Source organism: Apus apus, chromosome 6, assembly GCF_020740795.1.
Source record: "Apus apus isolate bApuApu2 chromosome 6, bApuApu2.pri.cur, whole genome shotgun sequence".
NCBI classification, from domain to species: domain Eukaryota; kingdom Metazoa; phylum Chordata; class Aves; order Apodiformes; family Apodidae; genus Apus; species Apus apus.
In genome coordinates, this window is record NC_067287.1 from 12,088,949 (window position 1) to 12,108,253 (window position 19,305).

The window sequence follows — 19,305 nt, forward strand, 5'->3', positions numbered from 1 at the left end:
ACAGTGACATACGGGGACAGATTAACTTCATTATAAGCAGCAAATGAAATAAATGTAATTCACAAGTAATGTGCCATCTGTTATGGTTGGAACACCTTTTAGTGCATTTCTTCTTACTGTGGCTTTTTTATTGTAGAAAAGGAACCCACTGTGACAAGATTTCAGTAAGCCTACAGGTTCCTTTTCAGTTCGTTGGCTAAAAACTATTTTACCCATAATCACTTCAACTATTTACTATTTCTGCAACAGTTTCAAAAAGTTCTTTTAAATCTAGTATTGATTATGTGTGCTTTCTTTCCACTTAAATGGTAACAAAATACAAAAACTATTTAGGTGTGAGATTAAAGTGTAGAGATGGTGTTACACTTAACTTTATCACTGAAGGAGTTGTATTGGATTTTAAATTTTATGGCTGCTGAAATCTATAGTAGCAACTTTTTCTTTCTGATTTTTTGCTGCCTTTGACAAATGTTTATATTACACTTTTGCATTATTTTTTTTTTCCAAATGATATCTTTAAAGTCAATAACTCTGAAATTCAACATCTTTAGCAACACTGAATTTTTGGGAAAGGCTATTGCTCATTTTAAGGGTTTCCTGATACAGAAGCATGAAGTCATCCTATCATCATGTCTAGTTGTAGTTTTCCTCATCCATAGATCTTAAAAAAGGATAGTTATCCACCTGTCTGCAAGCAGCTAGCTTACATACTTGAATTAGAAGGACAGAGTCCTATTTTCTCTTTATAGACAGCAGAAAGAGAGAGGCTTTTCCAAGGGCTGACTGAGAGTGCTTTGACAAGAGCAGGAGCCAAATTAGGTTCCTAAAGTTAGGTGCTGTGAATGACCACAAAGTGCTTTACTGAAACAGAACAAATACTGTTATCTTCCTTTTCAAGATGGGAAAAATAAAGCTCAGAGATGAAGTGATTTGCCCGAGACCATCAGGAAGCCAGGAATTGAATCTCTCTTTCCTAAGGCTCAGTCTGGGGCTCCAGCCAAAAAGCACCAGTATCTCTGGCCGGTGTACATCCAGTGCTTTCCAATAAACAAATGATCAGTCCCTGCAGGTGGCAGGGTGAGCTTCAGAAACAGGGGATGGCTTTATCAGAGCTATACAGAGCCCTCCTGCAAAACCCTGGAACTAGCTGAAAAATACCTCACCATCCCTCATTCCATCTGTCATCCCCAAGGGATTGGGGATTGCTTGTGGGAGAACCAATGGGCTGGAAAGCTTCAGGATCCTGTTCATAACAGAGCATACCTCTTTCTGCCCTTTGTCACCATGTCATCGAGTTGTTTTAAGTTCCCTTCCTCCTCAGATGCAAAGGCAGAAGAATGTGTCTATTAAGTAATCAGAAACTTAAAAAAACCCAGCATACCACTGGGCCAGAGGTGGGGTAAAGTCTGCATTTCCAGAATACATGAAGAAAGCTGAAACAGGAGCAGAGAGCAAATATGCCACATGGATCACCAAACTGATTTGAAAGGGAAGGAGAGATTTTTTTCCTTCCTTCCATTCTTCTTTTAAATGCCATATATCAGAATTTTTCTAAAAGCAATCCTGAGCTTGGGTGGTTAACAGTGGATAAAGGAAAAAAATTGTGTTTGAAAAGGAGGAAAAGAAGCCACATGTGGCGATGGGGCTGTTCTTCTGTAGAACTTGCCTGATATGAAAGACTGGGATGAGAACTGGAGACAGAGATCTGGGAGGCTGTGTAGGTAGACAGGGAAAGAAGAAATTAGCAGAAGAAATGCTACTAGAGAGGAGAATTTTGGAGCAAGGGGAACAGGCCATATATGCAGGAACCCCGCCAAGGAGTATCAGCTGCAGCGGATAAAGTGCAGCTGAGGGGTAGAGGGAAATGACAGAAGACTCAGAGAACTGAGGGTAGGACATGAGTCAGTTCAACAGCTTACATGAATAAACTTTTGTTGTGGTAGGATATAAGGTGGTCTGACTTTGGTTTTCCTGGAAGAAGTGGAAGAGAGAGCACACTGTGGATTGGTTCTGAAGGAGCAAACACCCCCTGCCATTTGGACTCTTATGGCTGCAATTTAGTGTTGCAAGTACAAGGAAGGTAAGAAGTCTGTATACACATAACAAATACAAAGAAATGTTATACTGTGCTATGAAGTTAGTTTTGGACTCTTGAGTGTTAATTCTGGGTCCTGATTATTTTCATTATCTGGTTGGAAAGCATCAGACCTTGTTCTATAGGAAATATCAGAACTTCAGGGGGGTGGAGCATTGACTGGGGCATGGAGGTAACAATTTTATTTCCTTCTGTTTGAAGAAGATCTTTTCTGATCTGTGTTATGGGATCCAGTAATGAACATTTTAATCTTCCTTGCAGTTACAAATTCAGGAACTTGGAATTAGGAGATAAAGAGTTAAAAATAAAAAGGCCAGAAAAAAATATAAATAAGCTACTTTAGACTCTTAGAATATTCTCTGTGCTAGAAGTAATTTAAAAGGGGGACAGCAGGATGGGAGAAGCCAGCTATGAGCAAAGTTGAAAAGGACACTTGAGGCCCCACACTAATTTTGGGAGCATGTGACTTTGTTCTGTTCTCTCTCTTTCTCCCTGTTTTCATGCTGTCCTCTTTTTTTTGCCCCTTCTATATTGGCCTCAGGGCTTTTTTGTTATTTATTATTGCTAGAATGATGCTAGAGTAACAAAATCAATTGCATGCATTTTTTTAGGTTTGATAGTGTCTAGTGGAAGGAGAAATTTGCCAGTGGGATTTTAGTGTGATTAATTACTCGGATGTTTTATAGAAAAGTGAAGTCATGGTGGTCTGGTGATAAAGGTGCAGGACTGGGATTCAGGTAGGCTGACTTTATGCTGGGCACTGCCACAGACTGACTGCCTTTAAGGCCTGAGGCAAATTAATTTGTCATCATCTGTAGGAAGGGTAACTCTGTAAAGTTCTCAGGCAGGTTTTTATTTCTGTTGATAAACAGTCCTGAGATCCTTGGGTGAATGCAGCAGAGACACTCAGGAAGCCCTTCTCAGCACTGCATTTTGCTGCAGCCAGTCCTGCAGGCTTCAGATTGCATTAGTAAGTGTTGGACACTGAAGTCCAGACACTTCAGTGTATTTAGGAGCCAGAAATCCCATTGAAAACCATGAGACTTACATGCTCACATATTTTCTAGGGATCCACCTTAACACTGGGTGTACTAAATAGGTGTGGTAATCTCACAGACCTGATACCTGCCCTGCCTCTTTGGTCTTTACCTTCACGTGTTGAACTTGAGCCAGAATTCCAGCACTGCATAGTGATTTTGCCAACTTTCCCAAGACACTTTCTCCCCCTCTGGTAGAGCAAAATCCCTGTTCTCTCAGGGAAGGAAGAAGCCTAAAGCCTTTGGGTGGCCTGAAAAGACAAAGTTGTTTTCCTCTTCGAGCAAAATCTATAAACAGATGGAAAACTTCCACAAGCTTGTGAATCCTGTGCTTCTTCAGAGCAGGAAGATTCCCTTTTGAGACTCACAAACAAGACAGGCTTTGTAACAAAATATAAGCTTATGCTAAACTGAAATAGATTTGCCTTTGCAGGAAAGCCAGGGATGACTCCTTAGCCCTTTGTTGCTATCTTGAATTTCCTTCTTGCATCCCTCAGGCTTCTTAATTTTTTGCTACATGATATTGCTTTGACATGAGCCTGCAGGATTAACCCGTGAGCTTCCTAATGTATTTATTCTCAGCCCTTTCAGAGGGTCTAGTTTGGAGGGCAAAGTGGAGTTGCAATAGGACTTGAGTTTCAGAAGAATTAATTTTTGTGCTTGTAACCTGCAGTAGCTTTGGCAATCACCGACAAATGTCAGTGGCTGATGGCACTTCCATCTGTGCCAATCTCTGAAGTTCTGGCTATCCTGCTATTCCTGTCTCTTTTGTTTTTGTGCCATTTGGCTGCTTTTCTCCCCTTTTCAGATCTGTGACTTAACACTGACAACCAGAAGCAGCAGGCAAAAAAAAATAAAGAAGTGAGTACCAAGAAAAAGGACAAAAAGAAAAGGTCTTGCTAAAGCCTGAAGCAAAGAGGAGAGCTGCTCAAATTGTCCAGCTGTGCTGCAAAGTACTGCCTTTACTTCTCCATTGCTTAGTACATGGGTCACTGTTGTACTGCTTGTCTGGCACCTCTTAAGTGTAATAAATTCTCTCTTTGTGTATTCTGTTCTGGTTATTTCCATCACCTAAAGTACAGCCATATAAAACTCTTATTTCTAAATAACGTGTGTACCTGCTAAGGTATTTAATTTATAAAGTACCCATAAAACTGGCACCACCAGTTCTGGCATATTCTTTTTCTCTCTTTGATCTGGTTGATGTCACTGAAATAGAGACATTAACTCCTGAGGTCAAGGTCCATGTCTCAGCTCTGCTCAGCCCTGGACTGCTGTGTGTTGACCTGCTGCTTTGGGCTCATCAAGAGCAGCCCAGAACCTGAGTGCCCTCATGAGCAGAACGAGCCAGTCTGGCTACATCTGAGCATTTAGTCATGCCAGTGAGTTCTTAACCCTGGTGGCCCATGCAAGCCACGTTTTCATCATGTGGCAACAATAACACCAAAAAATACTGATGTTTTAGAATGCTTCTGTCTAGGGATGGCTCCAGTTTTTATTTATAGCATTGCTCTACCTGTGGCATAGGAGCATCGAGGTGAGTTTTGCTGAGAATGAGAGTTTTGTGGCTAATGGCCAAATAAGTCCTGTAGGTGATGACAGGGCACAGAAGATGATGTCCATAGCCCTTTGCTGTAACCATTCTAAACACACAATACCCTCCTTTTAGAACAAACAGGGGTGCAGCAGCTCTTCATTCAGTGAATGGAAGTCCTTTATCTCTAACAAAACTATTTCCCCAGGTTTGTAGAGCAATTTTTAATGCTCTGAGCATCTGTAAATGCTGCATGTTGCTCTGTAAAAGGGTGGAAGGAGGAAGCAGATGGGAGAGCTTTTTTTTTTAAAAAAAAATATTTTATCTGCCTTTTAAAAATAATTTGTGAGCAGCTGTAAATCTTTTCAGTTAAAAAATTAAAAAGTGGAATATTTTAAAAATTCTTTAGGAGACAGCCTGTAAGCAGTGTCTGTGTTCTCACTGCGTAGGAGATTCACACAGAGAGGCAGATTTATGTTTTATTGAAAACCCTGCTACTGCCTTTAGTTCTTTGCTGTAACTGACATGCACTGAATACATTTTTATCTTCTATTTTCAGGAAGAGATGGCACCTCTTCCCACCTGGTGACACCAGTTTCCTTTATCCCACCAGGATCCCTTATGAGGAATCCAGCGTATTCAGCAAAGTCAACGTTGCCAACCCTGATCTGAAACGCTTTCCTCAGTTTAAGAACACAACAGCCCATGTGGTTACACTCAGTCCAGGACAGGTACCATTCACATACAAGCTTTCCATCACTTTAAAGATTCTAGTAAGTTATTTAACTGGCTAATTAAAGGCTAGAACATCTTAAATTGACCGTGGAACTTCCCTCTCTCTACAGTCTGCACTCAGGCTTGAAACATTTCTCTCAGCACGGGAACTTTCTTTGCTCACAGTTAATTTACTAGCCTTTTTTGTACAAAAAACCTGCAAACTTCTAGAGAGTTAGTTCAATCAGCTGCCTAATTCCATCACAATTCTTGCAGTCACCTCTAATTGGTCTGTTTTAAAACTTTCTTCAACAGTTTTCCAACCTGTCTACTCTGAAACCAATATGTTCCATAAAATGTATTTGATTAATGAGCGTGTAGAGCCAGCAAAGGAACTCATATTTTGATAGTGAATAACCTTCACCAGGGAACATTGCCCCCACTTATTGCTTTAATAGCAGAGTATTATAATGATGATACTTACATTTAGAGTGCACACCTTTCAGAGATTTCACAGTCCTTCACAAGGATGTAAGGATATTATTAACCCTGTTTTACTTGGGAAGCTTGGTTTTTAAGTAGTTTTGGATTTAACAGCAGTATGAGAGCAGGGCTCATGGCTCTTCATTCCTTGTCTCCCACTGTAAATAGTGTCCTCCTTTATTTAATCAACATGGTCTGTATTGGAAGTCTGAATCACCTCTTTGCATTTGTTCAGCAGCACATGTCCCTGTGAAGCACTCCTGTGCATCTCAAACTGTCAGGCCTTTCCAAAATAATTTTGCAATGTTCATTGCTCTAGCCCCTTAAGACCAGTGAAACTCCTGGGTTTAGGGCCTTTTCACCATTTTCCTGGCAGATGTCACCTCTTGTGACCTGCTAGCTCAGCTACTTGTACAAGTGTTCCCTTGCCTCTAGCTGGCAAACCCAGCTGTCTTCAGCTGTTTAAAGAATGGATTTTTGTCAATACAGGTAATTTCAAGGAGGCAGAGAGAAGGGTGCTCCTGTGAGCTGGTGAGATGGCTGACTAGAGCAGGATAGTAGTTTCCAACAAAAGGATGATGTCAGTGAACTGGGAAGAGCATGCTCTTATGCTGGTACAGTTGCATTATTTGCCCTGCATTAGCTCCTAGTGATACTCCTAAAACAAATAGTTTGAGTCCTGCACTTTGTAAAGTTGCAGCATTCAATAATTTAAAGCACAAATAACAAATTTTTACTATTGATAAAAAGGCCACATCCATTCAGCACTGCCATTATGCATGACGCCCAACACTATTTCAATTTATAATCTCCTTTGGTATGATCAAGTATAGTAGTGAACCTTTAATATTATCTTAATCTTAATTAGGCTTAAAGCAATTACAAATTCATCTCACTAGGAATAAAGATCTTGAGCCAGCTCAGCAGAACAAGTTGTCTGCATTGACATGGAGGAGATACTGTTTGGATTTCTGGGGTAAAACAACATAGAGGCAATGAGGGAGCAGTGAAATATTGCTTTCATCCATTTCAACAGCACCTTTTGGGTGGTGCTTTCGAGCATCTCATCCAGAAGCTTATGGGGGAGGTAGCTGGGGAATGCTGCTGTTTGATGGAGAGAAGAGGAATTACCTAAAATAACTGTTTTTTTAACAAGGGAAAGGATCCCTAAATAAAAACAATCTTGGATCTGTACCTTAGCAGTTGTTTTCAAGCAGAATTAATAAAATTACTGCAGAATTTGCAGCCAGCTTTATTTTATGATAATGTATAGCTTCTCCACTCCTTCCCAGAGGGTATGTAGAACATCATGGATTAGATATTGTAATAATAAAGGATTGAAAATTAAAGACAAAGGTGTTCTAAGGTAGTCAGGAGAGCAACTGCATGTAGGGTGAGTGCAGCTCTGAATATCAAAAATTTAATGTGGCTAATGCCACCTTCTGGACGGTGTTTGCTACAAGCCATTTCTCTACAACCATTTAAGGCTTGAAAGCAGAATTCCTTCATGAAACATTGTACCAATGCACAATGTCTACTTTGGTGGCAAACTTTTCACCCTTTCACTGTGCTGTTCAGAGGTGAATCTCTGTCAAGAATGTTGGTAGTTGGCCAAGGCTTTAGGTTTGATGATGTTTCATCCTGTCTTTGACCAGTGGCTGCTGGCTGCATTTTCGCAGAGCTCTTATATATTAGTTATACATTAGTGATCTGTTCTTGATACAAATTATGATAACATTTAGATATCTAAATGGAGCAGGAGGCTCACTACTGGTGGATCTGAATTCACTGAACTAGTGATTTTTCTCCCAAAGCACTGGTGTTTTATTTGTTAAAAAATTCTGCAATATTTCTAGTCATGCCTGGATTTTTTTCACAAGTATACAAATACTGCTTAAAAGACTGCAAACAGGGCAAAACATGTCTGTTCCAGTATCTTCCAGCCCACTCTCTGGGACAAGTATTGAGAGTTAGGGTAGGATCTGCCACACTCAAACCCCATCTGGGACAGATGTCCTGTCTGCCATCAGTGGAAAGAACCTGGCACCCCTACAAGGCAATTTATCCTCCCTCTCTTACACAGTTACAATCCTGCAGGAACATTCATCCCCTTTTCTCCTTCAGCACAGGCTATAAAAGGAGCCTACGCACATAGATGCTTAACTTTTTTGATGATTAAAAATAGAAGAGAGGAATACCACCTACAAAAATCTGAGATGCTGTACAAATGCAAAATCATTGATCATTCTTTCCTCTGCCCCACTTCTCACCAGCTTCTTGCTTCCTTCCTGCTTGCTAGTGGGATTGCTCTTAACCCATCTTCCTCTTAATCCATATAACTAGACAATGGTAAAGGACTAGAAAACCCATCTCAACTTGTCTGGAGGCAGACACAGAAGGCTCCACATATCTGTCCTTCTAATGAAGAGCAAGCACCATCTATGCTGGGCTCCCACAAGCAGTGCCATTCTCTCTGGCTGGTGGACACCAGGACCCATGCTGCTACAGGCTCTCCTACTGCTTGGCCCTGTGTCTCAGGTGCAGCCTGGAGCCAGAGGAGCCACAGTGCAGCTCTGGACACCTGTGGTGCAGAAAGGCCTAACTGAGCTAGTCTTAGAGGCACATCAAGTCCAAGAAGGATGCTCTCTGCCAGCCTTGAAATTATTGTCACAGGGTGGGAAAAAATATTTTTAGAAAGATCAACATTACCACTTGCTGTCTCTCATCATGGTTTGCTGCTCAGAAGCTCTCCTCCCCTGCTTTTGCTTGCCTGCCTTCTGAAAGTCTAAAGAAACATACCTCAAACTCAATCTGCCTCCACAACTACAGTTCCTGTGTGTACCTGGGGGATTTTCTATTCCTATGTTCCTGCTGCAGTATCTGACACACGGTGGGATCCTGCTCAGCAGAGCTCCCAGTAGCACAGGCAAACCTCTGACTTCTAGCCCAACCCTGAGGGAGCAGAACTCTTCCTGAAGTCAGGAAGGTATTTCCCTAATGTGCCCCTTTAAAGAAAAGGAGTGAGAACTTCAGATTGGGATTACAGTGGGTAACAGGAGAACAGACAATCTGAGAACAGACAACCAAGAAAAAAGTAATTTATACAAAAAATAAGTGCTGTAGTCAGTCAGGAAATGCAGTAATTCAAACTTTAAAAGGCAATGAAATGTTCCAGCTCAAAGTAGGCAAAGTACTTTTTAAATGGGGTTGCAGTGAAAAACTATTTTTGTTGGATGAGAGTTTGATTTTAGTAAAGGAGAGGTCAGTTGTCTGCAGTATTGTGCATAGTAGATGATTGATAATTCTGTTTTGGGGAAAGAAGAAAAAATGTTCATGTGGGAGACTGCAGAGCTGGCCCCAAGTCACCCCAGAGAGCAGGCAGACAGCCTAGCTCAACCTCTAGATGCCAGAACTATTGTCTCCATCATAGAAGAGGTAGAAAAGTCCAGGAGCTGCTTTTACACTAGAATTGCTGATGAAAACATCACTCAGCCTGCAACACACAGGCAGAACCCCATGAGTGCCCAGGAAGTCAAGCAAACCAAAGGTGAAAGCTGCCAGTTTCTAACTCTACTTTTCTACCTCTTCCCTGAGCTTCCCTCAGTCCCTTGCCTGGGTCCCAATGGACACAGGATGGTGACAGCCCTATTCCCTTCCTGCTCACAGCTCTCTCCCCAGGGCTCTGCCTGCATTTCTGCTCCCAGTAGCCTTTGGGTGCCCAGTTTCAGCAGGTGAGAGGACACCAGCTTGTTGGGGAAGAGGGAGGCAGGGTAAGACAGACCTTCCTAGCACCAGGGCAGCCAGGCACATGCTGGGACAGGGCATCTGCTGGGGTGGCAGTGCTCTCAGAGTCCTCACATGGTGCTCCCCCAGAGCTGGGTCTGCATTTATTTTGCATTACCAGGGTTGTAAGCAGCTCTAGGATTTCTGTTGGTTCCCCCCACAGCCCCCATCTTTTTGTTCCCATCAGAGTGGCCTTCTTCAGTGCTTCCTTTTCCAGCACATTTACCCAAATACCATTTTCTAATGAGCAGGAACTTCTTCGTATAACATTCCACTTCAGTGCATGCTCTTTTTGAAGCAATTCCACCTTTGCCCTACCTTTGCACTGTATTGAGTTAATCATGTCCATTGAGAATTTAAACCTGTTCTGTTCTCTGTGCTGTACAAGTCTTCAATATTGCTCCACTTGCTCTCCCAACTGTTCTCTTGGTTTCCTTCCTCCCATTACAGACCAGAATTTCATTTTATCTTTTCTGGGATTTGTGTCCTACTTTGACTTCATCTGCTATATTTGCCTATTGCTAGCCTAAATAATAAAATAATCTGATTGGTTGGTGTTTAGATCAGTATCTTCTCAGCCCACAAAGCTCAATACTTCTGCAGAAGGCAGCTAACAGAACATTCTCTCTTAGCTTGGAATAGTTGTCCTGCTTTTGCACTTCACATTTTGCCTGTAAAATGTTTGCTCCATTTTTCTGTGTATTATTTCACTGTGGCTTACTTTCACATTTCCTATTGAAAAACAGTTTCAAATGTAGCTAAATCTGTGTCACATTCATAAATATATGGAAGTCTGCTTTGTTTTATTGTGGAATCCATATCTGGGGGCAGTGGTGGTGGGGTTTTTGTTTTGGTTTTGTAGTGGGGTTGTGTTTTGGGTTTGTTTTTTTATATTCCAGCTTGCAAACCTAGAAAAACACTATTTGGTAGAAGTAGAGTAGGATTCTCCTGCTTTTCTTTGCTGGATTTGCAATTTTTTTTTTTTTTGGTCTTCTACTAGTCAACTGCTCTCTTGCCAACTGTATTTTTTTTGTTTTAATTACTTTTTTTTTTTCATTTCTTCATCTTTCTTAAAGTTTTAAATCCTTTAACTTTTTGGTAATTTCACTTTTCTTGCTGCTATAAATCTTAATTTAATAAGCATAAGCTTGCCCAGAAATGAGAGGGATAGCAGGTATCTTTACAGTGCCTGTTTTACCTCTTGGAGTCACAGCTCTGTAGGGCCTCTATAATTTGCATCAGCAAACAGTGCCAGCTGCAGAAATACACAGTTTTGCAGTTATTACTCTCAACCTCATGGCAAGTAAAAGCTGGTTAGTCTCTTGAACGGCCAAGTTTCTCACCTTTGGTTTAAGAAGACTGGATTATTTGGGGGAATTGTGTTTTCCTCCTAGCCATAGCTCCTCTTGCCAAAGTAACTGTGTCTCACTTTGCACGTTAATCACACTGAACCAGTACGTTCCATTCCTAATTTCCATCTTGTTTTTACCAGGCAGCCCCTTTTATTGAAACATTTATGCACTTCTCTTAATTTGCCTCTTGCTATACACTCCCTCATCACCCTACCCCAGCTCCCTAGTGTCTTCATTCAGTTCTCCAGCATGTTGGAAGCTCACTGCTCCTACACAAGTCTCACAGTAAGGACCATGTTCTTGGAAACAGCTACTTCCTGCAGATCTGCCTTCTTCTGCTGGTCACCAGACTTCTCCAGGCTTCATCATTATACCCTGTCATTTGAATGGCACCCAGATTCTTTAGCAGGGTGCAGTGTAAGATGCCCTGCAAGGAAGTGAGTGTTGTTTTGGGTTTTTTTCATGATTCTGCAGTCAATGAAATGTGGGCAAGCACTTGCTAACAGATAGACCTACTGCAGCTAATGCAGCTGCATTTTTAAAAGCACCACTCAGACTTGTTCTGTGTTGAAAACATGCTTTGGCTTCAGGCTGTGGAGGTTTTTGTACACTTTTAGATGTCAGGAATAACTAATTGGTGATACTTTTTAAATAATGGCCCTCCACAGACTGACTTCCTTTCTGGTTTGTATGCTGTACTGGATTAAAGTACAATTTTCAAATGTTTCTGACCTTTAGAGAGCCAATGCTTTTTTGCTTGCCTTAAATTGAAACCTGTGGAGAACATTTTGTCCTGAGGCCCAAAAATTACTCTGCTCTGACCTGTAGGCATTGGCAGGACTGAGGCCATGGTCATTGTTTCCTACACATTTTCTTATTAGCCATGTTTTAGCATAATGAAGCACAGGACTATCTAGGTAGCAGAACATTCTTTTAAGTAATTTGAATCTACCAAGAAAAAGAATAGTCTGCAGTTCAGATACAGATCATTGCTTCACTTTACCCATTCCAAAGTGTAAATTTTTCTCCATCTCTGACCATTTTTATTCCCTGTCAAAAAACATCTTTTATGCTTTTCTTGATAGCTCTATGTTAATCTAATGTTCAGTAATCTGTGAAGCTTGTACTATATCATCAAAACAACATTAATGTCTTTTATACCATAAAAGCTGTGGGTTAGAATCAATTTTATGTCACAGCTATCATCATGATGTAGTTGTAAAGCTCTGATCTAAACTAGATTGTCATGATTTCTAAGATACCTTATTTTAAAAGCCTGTCTACCAAAAGTGACAGGTTTAATACTGGTGATTTTTTTTAACCAGAATTAAAGTTACGTATTGTTAATCACCTAGATGAGCATTAGGATACCTGCTTTTTGGTGAAGCCAGCTGGCAGTCCTAAATGAACTGGGAAGTATGCTCATTTGGAGTCTACAAAAGACTTCTTGCTTGGCTAAGACTTTGTCTAAAGCCCTGCTCTACTGCTTCTCCAGCTGCACTCCCTTTGTACAGATGGACCATACTTGCCTAGAGTAGTTACGAGGTTACAATCCTGCCTCATATGAGGAAGAGTCTGGCTGAGAAGTAGTTCTGGATCATGTCCACTTTTCACATGAGGGCATTGATAGAATGGGAGGAGAGAGCAGGTATTTAAGTCTTGAGAAAAGGCTCTTTAGAAGAAAAAAAATATCACCTCCTTCTTATTCCTTGCCTCATTCTGCCTCTGCTTCCCACATCACCTTAGTTAAAACACCTTATCTTTCTTCAGGCTTCTGTTAGTCCTCTAACACAGTGTTTCCAATTCCAGGTCCTGCTCGTTCCAAGGCACTGGTGGCACTATGTGGAATCCATTGATCCCATCACTGTCAGCATAAACTCTTGGATTGAGCTGGTATTTTCCTTTTTATGTCCTGGTGATGTAGCATTTCCATATCTGCACGGGCTTTTTTCCTTTGCCTGCCAGTTTCAGACCTATTTGGCATATTGTATTTGGAGGCTGGGGAGGGAAGAGCCCCTGTGGCTACAGTTTTTCCTGAAGAACCTTCCAGGGTTCCAGAGCAGAAGCCCAAATTCAGCAGAATTCACATGCAACTTTACCTCAACTGGGCAAACAAATAAAAGCTAAACTTCTCATATCCAATTTCTTATGGGCTACCTAGCTTTGTGCTGAATGGGGGACAACAAAACAGCAACTCACCCCAAGCACATGCATACGTGCAAAGCAAAATTAGAATTTAAATCAGATTAATGTTATAGGCAGGGGGGCAGAGGATTTCTGCATTATCAGTTCTCTGTGATAGTTTTGATTTGCCTGGAGTTGGATTTTCTCAAGTATTTAATTAATTTTCTTTTCCCCAGGCTTTGATTTTTCTTACTATGTTAACCACTATGTATGTGATGGTTCCAGGGATATCATCTCAATACTCCAGAAGGTTTTCTGATTCAAATTGCTTTATCATTAATCCTAGCTTAATATAAAAAAAAGACCCTTTGAAATGGCCTGTGAAAGCTGCCTCACTAAAATACTTATTGCTTTTTTTTTTTTAAACCTTTATTAGACTAGAAATCCCCAGGGGGATGAACACATACATTCAGCTGCTGTTGAAAGACCACACGATACATTTCTCATACCAACATCAAACCAAGCATTTGCAGAATAGAGGAACTCACTTGGGTGTTGCCCTCATGGAGAAATTTTCCAGATGAGACTGTGCTTAGAAAAGACAGCAGGCCCCTGGGCCATACCAAGTTCTTATATAGCCCTAAATACAGTCAGCTCTGTCCAGTGCCAGAGAAGGCACCAACAATGTGTAGAACAACCATTTAAGCCTGCCTTCAATTTGAGCAGCCTATGAGGTAATTCAGAGGAATTGGCTGTGCACCCTGTGCTTGGAAAGACCCTGATGTCAACACACACACTTGGACCCTAAGCTGTGCCTCACGAATTGTCCCCCTGTGGAGGAGCAGGTCAGGGCTGGATCAGTTGTGCTGAGCTGGGAGCTCCCAGGTGGCTGGGTGATATGTTAGCTGTAGCATCTGTAGCCGTTTTTATGTGCCACAAGGAAAACAGTGGAGCTGAACTCCATGGCCTTTCTGGCCATAAAGAAGTCACCAGAGCAAGTAGCTGTGTATGACATCATCAGCAGTGTTCCCCAGTGTTGAAAGCTGCCATGAGCAAGTGTAGCTACAGCAACCCAAGGGAAAGTTCCTCACAGAAGTTATCTCTACAGCTGTTGATGGCAGCACTGTTATGTGTTGGACAATCCATCTATAAAAATAAATTGTGACATGGATGCTTAAAGACAATCCCGAGAACATTTCCATTACCAAATCAAGCAGTTCTTGCTTGCAGCTGTTACCAGCTGCCTTCATATTGACAGATGTGAATCATGCCAACAGTTATAGTCCTAGTGAAACCATTAATTATATTGGCAAGACTTTAGAAGTTTAGTTTTTTTTCAGCTGTATGTGAGCTACTCAAAGTATTTGTTGCTTCCTAACATATTCTTATGCAATAAGGACAACCCTTTTATTCAGCAGACTAGGTGAATATCAAGAGTGCAACACTAATTTAATTTCCACATGTAGATAACCAGACTCTGGGCTGCAGGGGGTTGGTATACGAGGCCATTGATACACCAAACATCCAAGGCCACAAAATGCTAAGAGCACTTCCCCCTGATTCTATCCCAAATCCTTCTCAGGGTTCCAGGATGAATTACTGCCTTCAACCCTCACATTAGCAAGATGCATGGTTTGCTTGACATACTACCCAAAGCCACAATTAGGCAGTTCAGGGCTGTGGGTTGATAAGGTTACATCTTTCTTCCAAAACTTGTATGTCTAAGCATCTCAATGAAAGCAAATTTACATGTCCACTCCTAGGCACTTGTCATTGATGTAACTATACCACCCATCTTGTTTGGAGTCTTACTGTCTCCCTCCACATATGCTTCCCTTCCTCATAAAAAAAAAAATAAATTCAGTTAAGTAGGAAGGAAAACTTAAAAAGATCCTATGAAGTTTTGTTCTGATATCCTAAGCTAGCTAGTACCCAGCTGCATAGGGGGATGATGCAGAAAGTGAAAGCTCAAAAGAAAGAACCGGTTACTAACTTAGCACTTTGCAGAAGAGCTGATGTTTGAAACTGCAGCAGAATGTCAGCTACTGTTACATGATAAAGTATTTCCTGAATATCTTTTGTGCCTCTGTAGCCCCCAGATAGTTGCTGCCTTGCTGTAAACACCCTGTGTATTTAAAGTACTTGAATTGGGCATAATATGTAGATATATAAAATTTACTATGTACTTACATGGTCCTTCTAGTCCTGAAGAGCTGTATAAATGCATACATTAAATAAATGCTAACACTGCATTGTAATTTCAAGCACCAGATTCAACTGGCAGAATACTAGTAAGAAAACAGATTATATATGCATACTGCAATCTATTTTTCTCAAATCCTTACTCAGATGAGTAGTCACACCAAAGCCTGTGCTGTTACTCATGTCATTCATGTGTAGGAGCACCAAAAGTCTGAAACCTTTCACTGATTTCACATACATGAGTATGGCTGTCAAGCCAAGGCCCTCAGTTTAGTTCTTCCCCAGAACTTCCACTTCCTGCAGAGCCCCAAGTGCTCACATATCTCCAAACACTTTCTGTTCCCTTGGAGCAGGATGCAGATCATGAGGCCCGTGTGGAAGAAGCAGTAACTCGGATGCTGGTATGTGCCATAAAATCAGCAGAAAATCCCAGTGATGGAGATCTCTGGCTAAATCCCACAGAGGTAAGCCCTCTCTTGCTCCCATTAGAGCAGTGATAACAGAGAATTACTGACATTTTGCTTAGCTCTCTCCTTGTCTTTCTGCTGCCTGAGAAAAAGAATTTTCAATTCCTTCCCTTCATGTAGCAGAAGTAATTTATGGAAGATAATCATGCAAGACTGAATTGAAACATATCTCCTTTTAACTGAGTGTACCCTGGGTGTTTTCCTAGGTTGAGGCAACATCCCATGAAATCAATCTCCAGTACCTGAACAAAGCAGTGTCTGCATACTTCCAGTGTCCAAAGGGAAGTGTGTCGGAGGAGGCACATCCCAGCAGTGCTGCTGCAGAGCAAAGGACGAGCCCCTCATGCAAGAGGAAGAAAGGGGAAGTTGGCTGTGAACCAGAGAGCTGTAGCTTACTAACCCCTGAATTTGGCTTTTCAACATTTCAAGCAGAAAATTTGCAGAGAATACCTTTTGGGCCTCATCTTATTCAAGTTTTACCACAGTCTCAAGAAACAAGTTCAATGGGTGCAGTTGCAGTTGGAAGTGATAGTAGAAATCTTCTCCATGAAAATGAAGGAGGACATTTTGGAAAACTGCACTGCGCCAGCAAGCAATTGCTAATAAGTAATGACTGTGAAACACCTGCATATCAAATGGATTCAGACAGCAGTCCAAATGCCTCACAAACAGCCCTTTCTACCAATGATTTGCTGGACTGTCTGGTTAATCCACGTGTCATCAGTTTAGTAGCTCAGCTGCTGTTGGACAGAGCAAGAGTTTAGTGCCAGAGTGCTTTATCATTTCTGAAATAAAGAAATCAAACTGCAGCCTTGTTCTGGGTGTTTACGCTCAGTAATAATTGAATGTTTCATTTAAAATAATTTTTCGGTACAGACAGTGAAGTGCCATATTGAAGTTGAGCTGAAAGGGGAATAACTGATTAATGATGGCTGGGAAGAGAAAGGTGTTTTTAGTCAGAGGGCTCCTTGGTGTTATGAACAAAACAGAGCATACACAGTTATAATCCCACCTTGTTGTGTGGATGAGATCCACACAACAAGTGTTCTACAGCTCTGAACACTGGCTGGGGACAGCTGTGCAGGAACAAGAAGGCTCTGCATTTCAGGGGGTAACAGCATGAGCTGTAATTCCTCCTAGATTATGTTTGCTAGACCTAAACTACCAGAAGGGAGTGCATGATGTTCTTGCAGAGGTTTTCTTTCTTTGTTTTGGTTTGGGAGTGTTTTTTTTGTTTGTTTGTTTTTTAGTTAGTTTTGTTTTTTCCTTTTAAACTGGAGCAGGCTAATTGTACTGCCTGACAGCTTCATTCTGAGCACTCTCACTGCCCCAGCTACCAGGCAAACCAGCTCTGGTCTCAAGACATCAGTCACCACAACATTGAACCTGGAAGCAGCAGGCACTAGGAAGGAATGTGGCTTAGCCAGATTGAAGAGATCCTGCAGCACTTAATGCTACACAGCTGGGTCAGAATTGGAAAGCTGACTTGAAGCTGAGGCATTTGATTCATGTCTATATTCATGTAACACACTTGATTCATCCCCACAGGCATGGGGATTGCATTTTGCACCTTCCTGAGATGAAGGCTCATCCCAGCAGAGAGATTAATTGAGTCAGGGTGGGCAACTCAAGTCCTTAAGAGGCATAGCTGAGACCCTGAAGCCTGCACTCAGCAAGAGCTGATCCTCAGAAGCATCTGAGAAAATCAACTTTTCTTATTTTATGTTAACACACCAAACTGTCTTAACAGGGTTGCCCCACTGCAACAAGACCCAAAATTTAATAAATGGTCCCATTGGTATAGCTCACTTTTGTGTGTTGGCACTGCTGTGCCAAAAGGATTAAAAACTAGTTAGGAAACACCTGAGTCACATCTGCTGCCTTTAGTGATTCACCAGGCTCAGAGGGAGCAGATCTGCAGCATATGGCAGCCCCATGTCAGTAGACAGGGGAATCTCAGCAGAGCTGGGGCTGGCAAGAGCCTGTGCTGCCATCCTGCTGCTGCACTTGTTTGCTCTCCCTGCTGACCTGAGAGGCTGAGTCCAGCCAGGGATCACTGCTGCTGGCAGCAGTTGTAATGGGGAGGAGAGGCTGCAAATGCTTCCTTTTAATTCACTGAAAAAAACAGGCCTGCAGTAAAAAAGCTTTTATATCTAAAAGAGGTACAGGTGGGGGAGGAAAAGCACAGGCAGGGAAGTGGAGGAGGTGGATGGCAATGCCTCCTTCCACTCCCCACAACATGGACTTCCTCAGCTTCAGCTTTCCTCCCAGCACAGAGATCATGGTGACATACCCCCACAGTATCTACACTGAACATTTTCTCCCTTTGCATTCAGGCTGACTGTCCTAGAAAAGGCTCCTTGAATATTTCAAAGGCCTTCAGGACTTGCCCCTGTGGGCAGAAGCTCTGGTGTCTGCACTGGGGGACCTGTCTTAGGCTCTGTGTAGGAGCAGCTGTTCTAAGGAGGCTGAACCACCCTTGTTCAGAGGCACATCACTCACTGCTCCAAACACACACCCTTTGTCTGGGGAGAGTTGTGGCTTATGCCTATGTGGGTGCAGCCTATGATTCAAGGGCCAGGCTGTGGCCAGAAGCCATTAGCAGAGAGGATGGGAAGGAGAGCAAACCAACCTGTTTAGGATGCCAAGCAAAAGCACCAGAAGGACTTTGTGTCTCAGAGGCACAATACAAAATGTCAGTCCTATACTCAGCACACCAGGGCAGAGACAGAAATCACCACAAATTCAGAAAGTCGCATATGGCAAATGGCTCAAACCTCAGTAAAAGAAAATTACAGCTCTGACCCAATTGGCAGGATACCAAGTGCCATGATTTTTGACAGCATTTCTAAATTCATGACCACTGGGTGAAAAAGCTTGCACAAGTTTCTACATATTCATAGCATTAAAATATAAATTTTTTTTGACCTCCCTGGTGACAGCCTGTGGCTCAGCAAAGAGCAGGAACCCAGCATCTAGCCCTCTACAACCAAGAGAAAACTTTCCTTCTCCTCAAAAAGAGTATCCCCTCTTCACCATCAGCAGTGGACATGGCAACAGCTAAGATGGCAGCCTGGAACCATCACCAGGGTGGTCACATTGGTGACATGTTCATCATCCCTGAGTGATGATAAGTGGTTGCCACTGCATGGCTCAGTGATGAAGCCCAGGGGCAGTCTGGCCTGCATGTTTATCTCTGCATGCATGTCCCATCCATCCCTATTGCCTGATGGAAACCCTGGGTCTTTCCTGCCCCAGAACTGGGTTTACGGAGTGGTTCCCAGGCCAGTCTGGATTCTTTCCACTTAGGATGTTTGGTGTTGCCACTCACTGTCCCTCAGCACAGCCCCCACCTACAGGGGTTTTCACTTTTCTTGTCTGCAAAGAAGAAAGAATACCCAAATGAAAATACCCCACCTCTCAAGAGAGAAGGAAGGGAAAACCCCAGAGTCATGCCTTCCAGAGTTTTGGTCCTTCACAGGAAGCCTCCCCACTCCATTTCAGTGGGTACCAT

At 42.2% G+C, this 19,305-nt stretch overlaps 1 protein-coding gene across 5 annotated transcripts in view; it reads left to right on the forward strand.

Annotated features, from left to right (window-relative positions):
* Positions 1-16,600, forward strand: part of HSPBAP1 (HSPB1 associated protein 1) — a 36,348-nt gene extending 19,748 nt beyond the window's left edge. For 3 of the 5 annotated variants that reach the window (XM_051624239.1, XM_051624242.1, XM_051624238.1), the window contains 5 exons: positions 1,944-2,080; positions 5,226-5,439; positions 12,808-12,891; positions 15,678-15,788; positions 15,998-16,600. In XM_051624239.1, the coding sequence (XP_051480199.1) occupies positions 1,944-2,080; positions 5,226-5,439; positions 12,808-12,891; positions 15,678-15,788; positions 15,998-16,555 (1,104 nt within the window). In that variant the 3' untranslated portion in view covers positions 16,556-16,600. The remainder of the gene's footprint in view (positions 1-1,943; positions 2,081-5,225; positions 5,440-12,807; positions 12,892-15,677; positions 15,789-15,997) is intronic. The other 2 variants (XM_051624241.1, XM_051624240.1) reach the window with 2 other exon arrangements.
* The last annotated feature ends 2,705 nt before the right edge of the window (positions 16,601-19,305 follow it).